We start from the raw sequence: 13,356 nt of genomic DNA, 5'->3' as shown, positions 1-13,356 counted from the left end.
TGCTAGCACACTCATTATGCAATTCTCTTCCATTAAGCTTACTGGAACGAGAGGTGTGCGTGAACATATCATGCGCTTAAGGGACATAGTGGCTCAGTTGAAAACCTTGGAAGTTACCATGTCTGAATCCTTCCTGGTACATTTCATTTTGTGCACCCTACCTTAACAGTATACACCCTTCAAAATCTCCTACAACACACATAAGGATAAATGGTCTATTAATGAATTGATGACCATGTGTGTTCAAGAAGAGGAGAGATTGATAATGGAAGAGGGTGAGAAGGTAAATTTGACTACTTCTAATTCTGGAAAGGATAGGAAGAAGTCTGTAGGCACCAATAAAGGAAAGATTCCGACTCAACCAACAATTAAAAAGGAGTCAAAGTATTTCTTCTGTAAAAAGAAAGGACACATGAAGAAGGACTGCCCCAAATTTAAAAGTTGGTTTGAGAAGAAAGGTACACCATTTGCCTTTGTTTGTTATGAATCTAATATGATTAATGTGAATCATAATACATGGTGAATTGACTCTGGTTCTACAATCCATGTTTCTAATACCTTGCAGGGTATGGAAAGCCTAAGGAAGCCAATGGGAAGTGAGCAGTGCATCTACTCAGGGAGTAGGATGAGCTCACATGTAGAGGCCATTGGAACGTGCGTCTTAGTCTTAAGTAGTGGCTTTAAATTACATTCGGAGAAAGTTTTTTATGTTCCTAGTTTCTGTAAAAACTTAATTTCTGTTTCTAAACTTGCACCTTTGGGATTTTATTTTAATTTTACAGAATTTGGTTTTAATTTACTAAATAAATCTGAAATTATTGGTTGTGGTCAATTGGTTGATGGTCTTTATTCGATTGAATTGCAAAATGACGCTACTTCTATGCACGTTTCTGTTGGGTTAAAACGATGTATTATGAATGAAGAATCCTCTATGTTGTGGCACCGGAGATTAGGACATATCTCTATTGAAAGAATCAAGCGATTAGTAAATGAAGGAGTACTTAGTACTTTGGATTTTGCTGATTTTGAGACTTGTGTAGATTGCATTAAGGGTAAGCAAACTAACAAGTCTAAAAAGGGTGCAAAGAGGAGTTCTAATTTATTAGAAATCATACATACAGACATATGTTGTCCGGACATGGATGCAAATAGTCCGAAATACTTCATAACCTTTATAGATGATTATTCACGATATATGTATCTCTACTTACTTCATTCTAAGAATGAAGCTTTAGATGCCTTTAAAGTTTTTAAGGCTGAAGTTGAGAAACAATGTGGAAAACAAATTAAGATCGTGAGATCAGATAGAGGTGGGGAGTACTATGGTAGATACACAGAGGATGGACAAGCACCAGTTTCATTTGCAAAATTTCTTCAAGAACATGGGATTGTTGCCCAATACACTATGCCTGGTTCTCAGGATCAGAATGGTGTGGCAGAACGAAGAAATCGAACCTTATTAGACATGGTGAGAAGCATGAGGAGTAATGTAAAGCTTCCTCAATTTTTGTGGATTGATGCTCTTAAGACGGCTGCGTATATATTAAACCGAGTTCCAACCAAGGCTGTCTCAAAGACACCTTTTGAGTTATTCAAGGGTTGGAAACCAAGTTTGCGACATATACGCGTTTGGGGATGCCCGTCTGAAGTAAGAATTTATAATCCACAAGAGAAGAAACTAGACCCTAAGACTATTACTGGGTATTTCATTGGATATGCTGAAAGGTCTAAAGGGTATAGGTTCTATTGTCCATCCCACAACACTAGGATTGTGGAATCAAGGAATGCAAAGTTTCTTGAAAATGACTTGATCAGTGGGAGTGATCAATTTCAGAACATTTCTTCTGAAAGGGATCACTATGAAGCTGAACCTTCTGGGACAAGTAATAGGTTGGTAGTCATTCCCACCCCTCAAGTTAAAATGGGTGTTAGACAACCAGTGATTGAAGTTCCACAAGCTGTTGAAAGTGATCATGTAGATCGAGTTGTTTGTGAGGAACAACATGATGATATTGAACAAACTGGTGAAGAACCAGTTGAACAAGTTCCTCAGCAAGATGACCAAACAACATTAAGAAGATCTACTAGAATAAAAAAGACAACAATTCCTAGTGATTATGTAGTGTACCTACAAGAATCAGACTACAACATTGGAGCCGAAAATGATCCTGAGACGTTTTCACAAGCCATGAGTTCTAAGGAATCAAATTTGTGATATAATGCTATGAGGGATGAGATGGATTCTATGGCATCTAACCAAGTTTGGGATCTCGTTGAGTTGCCTGTTGGTGTAAAAGCCATCGGATGTAGATGGGTCTTCAAAACAAAGAAAGACTCAGAAGGCAACATTGAGAGACATAAGGCAAGACTTGTTGCTAAAGGATTCACTCAAAGAGAAAGAATCGATTACAGAGAGACCTTTTCCCCTGTATCTAAGAAAGACTCTCTTCGAGTAATTCTGGCATTAGTAGCTCATTTTGATCTTGAGCTGCATCAAATGGATGTGAAAACGGCGTTCCTAAATGGTGATCTAGAAGAAGAGGTTTACATGAAACAACCTGTGGGATTCTTATCTAGTGTTGGTGAGCACTTAGTCTGCAAGCTTAATAAGTCCATTTATGGATTGAAACAAGCTTCCCGCCAATGGTATTTAAAATTTCATGAGGTCATTTCTTCATTTAGCTTTGAAGAGAATGTCATGGATCACTGTATATACCAGAAGGTCAGTGGGAGTAAGATTTGTTTCCTTGTATTATACGTAGATGACATTCTGCTTGCGACTAATGATAAGGGTATGCTATATGAGGTGAAACAATTTCTCTCAAAGAACTTTGATATGAAGGATATGGGAGAGGCATCTTATGTCATAGACATAAAGATCCATAGAGAAAGATCTCGAGGCATTTTAGGCTTGTCTCAAGAAACCTATATCAACAAAGTTTTAGAGAGATTTAATATGAAAGATTGTTCACCAAGTGTAGCTCCCATTGTGAAGGGTGACAAACTTGCTTTGAGTCAATGCCCCAAAAATGATTTTGAGCGGGAACACATGAAAAATATTCCATATGCTTCAGCAGTTGGAAGCCTTATGTATGCTCAGGTTTGCACTAGACCTGATATTGCATTCGCTGTTGGAGTTTTGGGAAGATATCAAAGTAATCCAGGTATTGACTACTGGAAAGCTGCAAAGAAAGTGATGAGATATCTTCAAGGAACAAAAGATTACATGCTCATGTACAGACAAACTGATTGTCTGGAAGTGATTGGCTACTCCGACTCAGACTTTGCTGGTTGCGTTGATTCACGAAGGGGTCTAAAAAGCTGATGGGGAAATCACCTTTAGCAGACCAGTTCCCTACGATTAGACTTGGACAACTCTTCTAAAGCACCGAACTACTTAAATATTTTATTTTTCTTGTTTTTTTTTCTTTGTACACCATTTATCCTTTATCTTATGTTGTAAGCATGTTTGTATTGTCATTGTAATATATCACCATGTATAAGTAACTACCGCAGCTAGATTTTCTTGTTCAAATAATAAGGGGATTGGAAGACTAATCTATGAATTTACTCATACTATTTTTTGTCATTAGGCAATCGATTTTGGAAACCTTTTGGTTTTTTTAGATACCATGCGTACTACAGAAGATTGAGTACTGCAAATTCTCTATCATTTTGGTCCATTAGTTTTTATCTTGTCTTTTAGGTAAATTTTCTCTTATTAATGCCTTTAACCTTTTCATCAAATTGTGTTCCTATTCCATTTTCATCCATTGGCTCCAAATGATGGACAATGTTTCGGGTAGTTGGTTGTGGCAATATTTTTAATGCTATATATAGGAGCATATCCGTTGCACCCACATTTGAAGATTGCGGACTTTGCCCTCCCACATCTCCATTTCTCTTATTACACTAGTACACATAAAACATGCAATAAATTATTATACAGTGATACTGATAACCAAACAACCACATAGGAACCAAGGAACAAAACAGTTATGTCATAACATGAAAATCCTAGCTATATAGAGTCCAACTACCTTATATCTAAACATGCACACACGCATCCACACAATACAACACAACCAACTCGACCAATTTGGGAATTTTCATCTGCGCTTAACTGTAATAGGACTCCTTACTATATGCTTTCCGTCTGTCCAACGCAAATCCCCGAATTCATACTTTCTCCGCGTAGCTGCACTGCTTGCTTGCACAATGACTTTGAATGTCTTCCTTTCACCAATTTTCGTGAAAGTCAAGGAACGTGGCACAACGGCAATGCTATATCCATTTGGCGAGTGGGTACTTACAGTGTATGTGCTTGGTGGCCCAACATTTGTGACTGTGCGAGCAATGGTTACGGGTTTTAAGCGAAAATTTGGCAATGTGATTGAAGGGTAGTTCAAGTCATTTACGCTGTGAGAACCTGAACAAATGAATGTCCTGTTGAAATTGAGGGCGGAAATGAGTTGTTGGTCGTATCCGGAAGCACATAAGAAGTTCAAGTAATCAGTGAGGCTTAGATCGTAAACAAGCCCAGGATCTATCGCTAGATCGGGTCGAACATGTCCTGAACCATAAGCAAAAGCATCTGCTAGTGTTTTATCAAACGCATCCTGGATTGGCCTATTAGTGTTGTCGAGTGTGGTTGCTGCAAGGATGTATATATGATTAATCAAATTATAATTTAGAATTTTTGGCAGAAAAAAGAAATCATCTTAAACAAGTTGTTCGCAAGTGGTATGGACTCAGTGAATTCAAACCTTAATTAGACTTCGCATCAATGTCATAATCACCTATAAAAATATCTGTTGTATTAATTTTATTGGGTTGATGTGTGAAGAAGTACAGGAAGGTTTCCAAAATTCTTTTCATACAAGATAATTAGACTTTAAAAGTATTTATGTTATTACTAGTATGAAGTAATGAGAAAACAAATAATGCATAGAAAGAGTAAAGTAATATATATAGTATTTTTATTTAGTTATAACTTATTTTATATGATAAATTTATTGATTTATATGATAATTATTTTAAGAATAATTTGTGATTCAATAACATTAATATTGTAAAATTTTTACATGATCATGATCACTGTATAATTATTAAATCCATGGTTGATGTTAGAATAAATTAAAGATTATTTATAATTTATAATTAGGGAGAGCACTACCTGTGGTCATGATAGCTGATTTAATAGCAGCAGGACTCCAACTAGGATGTCGTGTTTTGAGAAGTCCAGCAATACCCGAAGCATGAGGACAAGACATAGAAGTTCCTTGCAATACATTGAATTTAAACCCACGACGATTGTCTACTAGCAAGCTAGATGCACTTGCAAACTCTGAATAGGCAGCAAGAATGTTCACACCAGGCGCAGTTACATCTGGCTGAAACCATAAATAAATAAAAATAGTCTCATCATCTCATCGAAATATATTGATAGCGTATGGTGGTTATATAAATATAACAAATCCAATTAAGTTCTCACCTTGAGTATTGATGGCTGAATCTTATTGGGTCCTCTAGATGAAAATGATGCCATAACTGGAGCTGGCTTTCTTCCAAATAACGTTCTTGCTCGGGACATTTTTATTGTATCACCCGTTTTTAAAGGGTCATCCTCGTCCCCACTGCAAAATAAATTTATATAACATACATGCATGTATAAAATATGGAACACATCTTTTGTAGCAAGCACATGCATAGCATGTCATTTGAGAAAGTTAACAATATTTAAAAGATGGTGCACGAGAAGGATATATATATATATATATATATATATATATATATATATAATTACATGGCAGTTGTTTTGACACCATGGGGCCTTGACTTTGCACGTCTTGGAGGCGTGTTCACAGTGGAAAAAACATGAGGCTCAGCAGAAAGTGTTTTTCCATTTTGCATCTGATTGTTCAAAATCATTCCCCTTGCGCCCGCGGTTAGAGCTTCCAGACCCTCAGCAACTGATTTTATTTTTCCTTCACGAGTGCATAACACTATTTTGCCGTTTACTTTTGTACGATCAAGTGTTCCACGCCTACAAAGTTGACTGCAGGAATATACATATATTCATATAAAAGAAGAATGTAAGAAACAATCGTTTAACATACAAAATGTTTTGAAGAAAAAATTGTGAGATTTTGTACTCACGCATCTCGAAATGTCGCATTAGCAAGTTTGGCATCAGTGGAGAGGATCAGAGAAAAGGCCTGATTGGGTGGCAGATTTACAAAAAGACTGGCTCCCTGGTATAATAGAAAACATCATTAAGCTAGCCCATGTTTAATTTGGATGGAAAAAAAAAACGAAAAAGAAACAATACAAAAAAAAAAATCTGAGTTATTTAGATTTAAAATATGAGAAAAAAAGACTAAGCTTTTCAATGTCTCAACATAAGTTATATATCCCGGCCAAATGATAAAAAAAACTAATTATAACTCTGAAAGGATTTGTTTTAAATGAACAAGACTCTTGATGAAAAGACATCAATAAATCTTTATCTATTATTTTGGTGTTCTAATTTAAGCAATTATGATCTTAGTATTTACTATATATGAGAAAATTATTTAATCATGATGTATAAAATTATTAACAATAATTACTTTTGAGCAAAAAGCCAAACCAAACAGTGAACACACTCAAGTTAGAAGAATGATGATACCTCAATTAGCTGATTATTAATGGTTAAATTGCTGCTGAAATCTCTGTCTAATGTGCTAGCAGCAATTGTGAAGACCCAAGGAGCCACATTGGCAACAGTTCCAGGCGTTGGTCCATCATTTCCTGCAGAGGCAACTAAAAGTATGTTTTTAGAAATTGCATGGAATGCCCCAATGGAAATCTCATCTGTGAATATTCCTTCAGCAGTGACAACGTAGCTGACACCAAAAGAAACATTGATGACATCAACACCATCATCTATGGCTTGGTCAATAGCAGCTAACACATCAGCCCCATAACAACTTGCAGGATCAGTAAGAGACCAACACACTTTGTAAGCTGCAACCCTAGCTCTTGGTGACCCACCCTTTGCAGTGCCATTGCCAACGGCAAATACCCTCGCTCCTGGGACAAAATTTCCCCCTGCAGTTGATAGAGTATGGGTTCCATGCCCCACAAAGTCACGTGCTGTATGTAGCAATGGATCCAGTTGGCCGTTATGTGCCTCGAAAGCTTTGTTATAGTATCTTGCTCCAATCAGCTTTCTATAGGTCAAGGAATCTTCAGTTGATGGCATGATAGAAAGTAAAGTTATGTCTAAAACATTTATTATCTCCTAAATATGTAACTTTGTATCTATTTGTTTTTTACTTGCTCCAATATTTATTATTTTCTTAAATCCAAGCTTTAAGGAAAACATGACAAAAATGACACATCCAATAGTTGTATGTAGAATTTGAAGATTATTTAGTAGATCAACTTACCACTAGATTATTATGATTAATTAGAAAACTTATATATATGCTTTTATTTTATGTTGCATACATCGTTTCATTCCTGCACCACTCATATCGCACAAACCCTCCCGTTTATACTCGCCCTAAGCTGCCTGCTAATGAAATCCGTACATGAAGATTAGACCAAGATCCGAGCGGACTCTAGTTTCCGTACCGTCATCTACTACTATGAGGCTCCAAAGTGTTGCCACTATACGTTTGAAGCAACCTGCACTCCAAGTGTTCAACGAAATGCCTATCAACCTAATCCATACGAGACTGTTGTTAGAACCAACCTTCGGTGTCCACGGTTCAATAGACTCGACCAACTCGTTGAGCCAGAGAAGATCCCTTACATCTTTGAACACGACGAACCCATCATATTGTCCTATCTTGTTTCTCCTTGAACCCAATTAATTTTTCTGTCTCCATTTTTATTTGTATTTGTATTTTGTGTCCATTTTTTTTTTCAATTCATTCCCTCCTATTTCCATGCTTTTTAAATCATCTTAAACAAACAAAGGATAGAAGAGAAAAATAACCTGTTGCATGTATTTTTCATGGAACCTGGAAGTTTGTTAATTTGACAAAGGCCTCCGCGCCATTTTGATGGGACGGTACCGTATCCTTTATCACTGAAGCTTTGGGATTCAGGCCAAACACCTATTCAAGGGCAAAATCAGGATTAAATAATGCGGTTTTGTTATTTTACATTAAAACAATACTTAACTTTAGTTTTAATTTTTGGTGGATAAAAAAAAGCTTATAATGCAAGAGACTTGCACTTTGTAATTCATATCTAAAATCAAATTAAAAAAAGCTTATAATAATTTTTATAGCACTTTCTATATATTTTTTTACTTTATTTTATCATGATACTTATCTTACTTAACATTTATTTCTCTTTATATCCAAAGTTATTCGATTTGTTGAAATTTATGTATCAATATCATTAATTGAATAACTGCACACAAAAATTAGCACTGAAAAAATAACTGCACAAAAATCCACTGGTTTTGTGTTTAGGAAGAAAACCATTACTATTTATGTTCTATATTTTAGTAGTATAACAGTTCATATTAAACGAGATTAGTCTGTTCTTTAATAATGATTAATCATTTCAGTGTGTAATAGTAGCATATTTGCTTTCCAATTTATATTGGCATTAAACGTCGATTCAATAATTATTTTTCCTTTCACGTTCAGGCTCATCATCATGTACCAAAAGATCCTTCATTATGTACCAAAAGGCTCATCATCATGTCATGGACTCATGGTGAACATGTTAGGACTCAACGGCGGATTCAGAATTTTTCTTTAATGAGAGCATGAAAATAATTTATACTAATATTTTTATTGAAAAAATATTATAATTTTTTCATAAAATATATAATATCATAATAACAAAAATCAAAATGCTTAAATTTTTATAAATTATAATTTATTATCTATTTTTATATTTTAAAAATGTTATATAATTTTTTCATTGTCAATTTTATAAAAAAAATATTTTTCTATATACGTAAAACAACCATTAAACTATTTATCTTTCTCTTTTATCTAATAACTTTTTATATTTATTTTAAAAAATCATCTTATGAGAACAATATTTTTTTATGGGGCAAAAAGATATTTACTGAACATAAACAAATAAAAAAAAATGTGTGGGGGCAATTAACTCCATGGTGCTTTACATGGATCCAGCCTTGTAATTAGGACTTAACCACAAGAGAAGAATTCAACCAAAAGACTAATTTATTAAGTGAGGAAACTTTATGACTTAAATATGTATGACATCAAATAATTTATTCTACAACAACTTTGATCCCATCAACATTGAAGAACCAATGATAAATCTTTTTCATAACATCACAACAAAACTATTAACATTTAAATATAGAAAAGTAAAGTGAGAAAAGTTTACATATGATAATAATATAATGTGAGAGAGAAATAAAGAAAGTTGGTACGTAGTGTTAATTAATGAAGTGTTTAATCTTTTTCCTAACATCACAACAAAACTATTAACATTTAAATATAGAAAAGTAAAGTGAGAAAAGTTTACATATGATAATAATATAATGTGAGAGAGAAATAAAGAAAGTTGGAAATGTTAATTAATGAAGTGTTTGAATGGATAAACGATGTTCAATTCATATATTATAACTAATATGTTATTCATGTAGAGACAATAAATAACTATTTTACAGAAGAGAAATGTTATTTCATAGAATTACGGAAACATGATGAGAACAGATGATGAAATATATGAATAAAAAAATAGACAAAAATAAACAATGTGACAATCGAAAGGCAAGCTTATGAATCAAACTAGGATGCGATCTGAAAAAAATGATCTTGTTGTCAATCATTGAAGTTGAAACAGGAATAATCAATACTTAAGAAATTAAATGATCAATTAAAAGATAAATTAAATATTTTTTCTTACCAATTGTATGTTATATTATAATAGATTTTGTTATATATGTATTTAATTTTCTTACCATTTTTACAAATTAATTTTTAATTAACGAGTGCGAGTGTACTGAACCTATTAGGGGAAGATTGGTAAAAGAGAAATTTTGGTTTCCCGAGAATCAAGGTTGAAAATTTTAATTTCCATGTTTAGTGTGTATTTTAAAAAAACCATTTTGGAAAATGAAGTTTTTTTGAAAATTTTTATTTCATTTTTTTGAGTTTAATTTTTCTTTTACTATAAGTGTTTGTAAGTGTGTGTGAGAGATTATAATTCATCATAAAATATATATATATATATATATATATATATATATATATAATTATATTAAAGTCTATAATAAATAAATATTTTTAAATATATAAATTATATTTTAGATTTAAAATAAACAGTTTAAATTCTAATATAAAATTATTTTAAAATTAAAATAGATAAAATACATAATGTTCTCTGAAAAAGTGGATAAAAATTAACCTATAACGATTAATTAACAGTTTATGTGCGTAGAGTACAGTAAATAATAAATCTAACCTGTGTCAATGTTACCAATTATCGTATTTTCCCCAAATCTTCCCTTTTGCCATGCGGAGTTCTGGCCACGTCTGTGTAGTCCAAGAAATTCCCATGACCGGGTAGTGTGCAACTTATGTTCTTTGCTCAAGAACACAGACACCACATTTGGGTTTTCTGCAGTCTCATTAGAAACAAAAATTGAAATTAACTAGCAGGTGATTAGTGCTGAGGGTGGACAATGGAAGCATGCTCACTTGCAATATCTGCTGCTTCTTCCTCCTCAAGTAGCGCAGCGAAGCCATTAATGTGTCTATTATATGAGTAAATAATTGCTTCTTTCGCCTTCTCCCGACTGTCAAAGAAATAAATGTGATGTACACTTATCTAATATCAAGTATAAAAAAGTTATGCAGTGTAAAAAAATTTACATGATCATCTAATTATAATTTAGCATGCATAATTAATTTATTGATTTTTAAAATAATTATCTTAAAATAATTTAAATAATAATTTATAATTAAATGATAATACAATATTATTTTACACTATCAATATGTAGACATTAGATTATAATATCAAAGCATCTATATACTAATTAAGTGGTTTTAGATTCACTCGTTATGATCGTCGTGTATTTTAATAAAATGTTTTTTGAAGTCAATTCTAATATAATAAAAAATAGCAAGTTTAATTTCAACACAAAGCAAATAGACCTGTGTAGCTTACACATGCTTCAAATTTAAAAAGCTACGTGAGAAGGTCATGTTAGAAATATAATATGAAATTACGTATGTATCTTGTCTAATCAATTAATTAAAATTTAGGATAATTAATTGAATCAAAACAAAAAAGAAAAATGCTTTTGTCAAATAAAACTTATTTCTTTAAAAGACAAAAACATGTTGGCACTTTAAAAGAAGTCATATTTCGTAACAGAGTCAATCTCCCAATGATCTCCTTTAATGATTTTTTTTTAAATCAATCTCCTTTAATGATTTAAAAATATATAAGTGGGCCATGAAAAATTAATAAGAATAGGACAATAATTAACGAAAAAAATGCTTTTGTCAAATAGGTGGCATGGTGAACACAAGAGAAGTGGAATCCAGCAAAACACACATACGCACAAGAGTAGTGGAATGTTTGCGGACTCAAAATGCAGCTTACGGCTATATGCTCAATACATCAGAATTAAGCATATTTTAGCTATTCTTTTATCAATACAGTAGTCCAGCAAAGTTAATTTTAAAATGGGGAATAATTGGGGAGTGGATTCAACTATATATGGAGTGGAATCTTCTGTTCTTTAGCTAGCTTTTTGGTGCATGTAACTTCTGGGTAGGGGAGATTGTTGTTGATCATAGGCTATTCAATTACCATGTGATGTTGTTATCACGTAACCTTGTAGTAAATTCTGGTTTCGTGATTTAAGAAAACTTTGCTTTTTTTTTTTTAATAAGATTAATTTGATAGCAAAGAAAAAAAATGGTGAATTCGAATTTTCTAAAGCTAACAATTAAATCATTACAGTTAAAAAAGAAAAAAAAAAGCCTTACTTTGTATTTAAAATAATAATAAAAAGTCCATAATTTTATACCTTCCAAAGATTGAACCTAGTAAATCATAATGAGAATCCGTGGCAAGTTCGAGGTCAGCAGACGTAGGGCTGGGACCATGAGAATGAGCTCCCATGTATACAATGTAACACTGTAAACAAAACCAACGATTGGTGAAATGAGACCCATGATGATCACGAAGCCAATAATGGTGGTAAATTCAGCAACACCTCAAACAAATATTATCATAATATCATGGCAGAATTAACTGTTAAACAAACGAGCAATAAGAAAAACATAACCCTGCCTTTTTGCTGCCATTAACAGCTGCCAGCAAGAAAGTGAAAAGAAAAAATGATGAAAGGATAAGGTGAAGGCAAAAAATGGAGCTGCCCATTCTTCTCGAATTGCTTGTCAGGCATATTAGCAAAATAATGCTTATATAGGGCGTCCCCTCTTCCCCTTAAACCTTTCATTTGGTCATTGGGAATGTGCCTGACACAGCTTTTGCTTTATTATTCAATACAAACATAAAGAGACAACTACACTTTTTCTTTTTCTTTTGTTTTACGATATTTCCAAAAGTTTTCTAGATGATCTCTTCGGTCTTCTCCCCTATTATTATTATTATTATTATTATCAGGGCAAAGAGAGGTAAATTTTTCAAAGAAAAATATAATAAAAGAGGAGAAAAGGGAAAAAAATTAGAAGTTAAATAAAAAAAAATGAGGATCACATGGAAGAAAAAACTAACAATTTGTGTACATCAATTGTGGGAAAGGGATCTACTGCTGTTGATATAAAAAACTGCAGGGAGTGCAGTTGAATTTATCACCACAAACTTTTTATTATTAATTAAACAAAATATTAATAGAAAAGTGTGTGGTAAGAGATAGGGTTAAAAAAGTTATAACACATTAAAATCTATAAGTGTATATCCACCAAGTAGAAGAAAATTGAAATGAAATTGCACTCTTTGTAGTTTTTTTAGATTATCCTCGTCCTCAAATGTGGGTATTCCGTATTAATAATTAATATAGATATTGTTATTGTTGATGTAGAATACACATGTGATTGATTCAAGTGTTTTGATTAATTTATAATAGTTTTAAAAGCGTTGTAAGTATTTCAAATCAAAACATTTCGTTATTTATTTAAAATGTTCGTGACACTTATTTTAATTATAATTAGTCAAATTAATATAATTATTTGTTTTTATGATTTTAAAAATAAAAAAATGATTTTGGCATAAAAAATGAATTTGAAGTAACTAAACAAAGTTGACAGAAATCTATAAAAATAAATTTGAGTTAAAAAAGTTATAATACATTAAAATCTAGAGAGTTTGTATGGTGCCCCGATAATT

The 13,356-nt window shown here is 32.7% G+C and overlaps 1 protein-coding gene across 2 annotated transcripts; it reads right to left on the bottom strand.

Moving 5' to 3' along the window:
* Positions 1–3,916: 3,916 nt before the first annotated feature.
* On the bottom strand, positions 3,917–12,427 carry LOC114396513 (subtilisin-like protease Glyma18g48580). Of its 2 annotated transcripts, XM_028358528.1 has the most exons (11): positions 12,298–12,427; positions 12,032–12,141; positions 10,689–10,786; positions 10,453–10,608; positions 7,988–8,108; positions 6,671–7,214; positions 6,160–6,254; positions 5,807–6,058; positions 5,495–5,636; positions 5,177–5,393; positions 3,917–4,654 (listed from the first exon to the last, which is right to left on the bottom strand). In XM_028358528.1, exons 1-11 carry the CDS (start codon positions 12,385–12,387, stop codon positions 4,110–4,112), a joined length of 2,370 nt encoding a protein of 789 aa, XP_028214329.1. In that variant the 5' UTR covers positions 12,388–12,427; the 3' UTR covers positions 3,917–4,109. The 2 variants fall into 2 exon arrangements, with proteins under 2 accessions (XP_028214329.1, XP_028214330.1); XM_028358529.1 differs by lacking the exon at positions 12,298–12,427 and having other exon boundaries at positions 10,453–10,615.
* Positions 12,428–13,356: the final 929 nt, after the last annotated feature.

This window comes from Glycine soja, chromosome 18 (genome assembly GCF_004193775.1).
Source record: "Glycine soja cultivar W05 chromosome 18, ASM419377v2, whole genome shotgun sequence".
Classification (NCBI taxonomy): Eukaryota; Viridiplantae; Streptophyta; class Magnoliopsida; order Fabales; family Fabaceae; genus Glycine; species Glycine soja.
This window is presented reverse-complemented; position numbering and strand designations above follow the sequence as displayed.

What these genes read in the sequence shown, in the direction of transcription:
- LOC114396513 (XM_028358528.1), bottom strand. Translation starts at nt 12,387, where the DNA reads ATGGGCAGCTCCATTTTTTGCCTTCACCTTATCCTTTCATCATTTTTT. An exon ending in ATGAAAAATACATGCAACAG is followed by an intron (nt 7,215 to 7,987) that starts GTTATTTTTCTC and finishes CTTGACCTATAG; the next exon opens with AAAGCTGATTGGAGCAAGAT. An exon ending in AATGCGACATTTCGAGATGC is followed by an intron (nt 6,059 to 6,159) that starts GTGAGTACAAAA and finishes ATATTCCTGCAG; the next exon opens with TCAACTTTGTAGGCGTGGAA.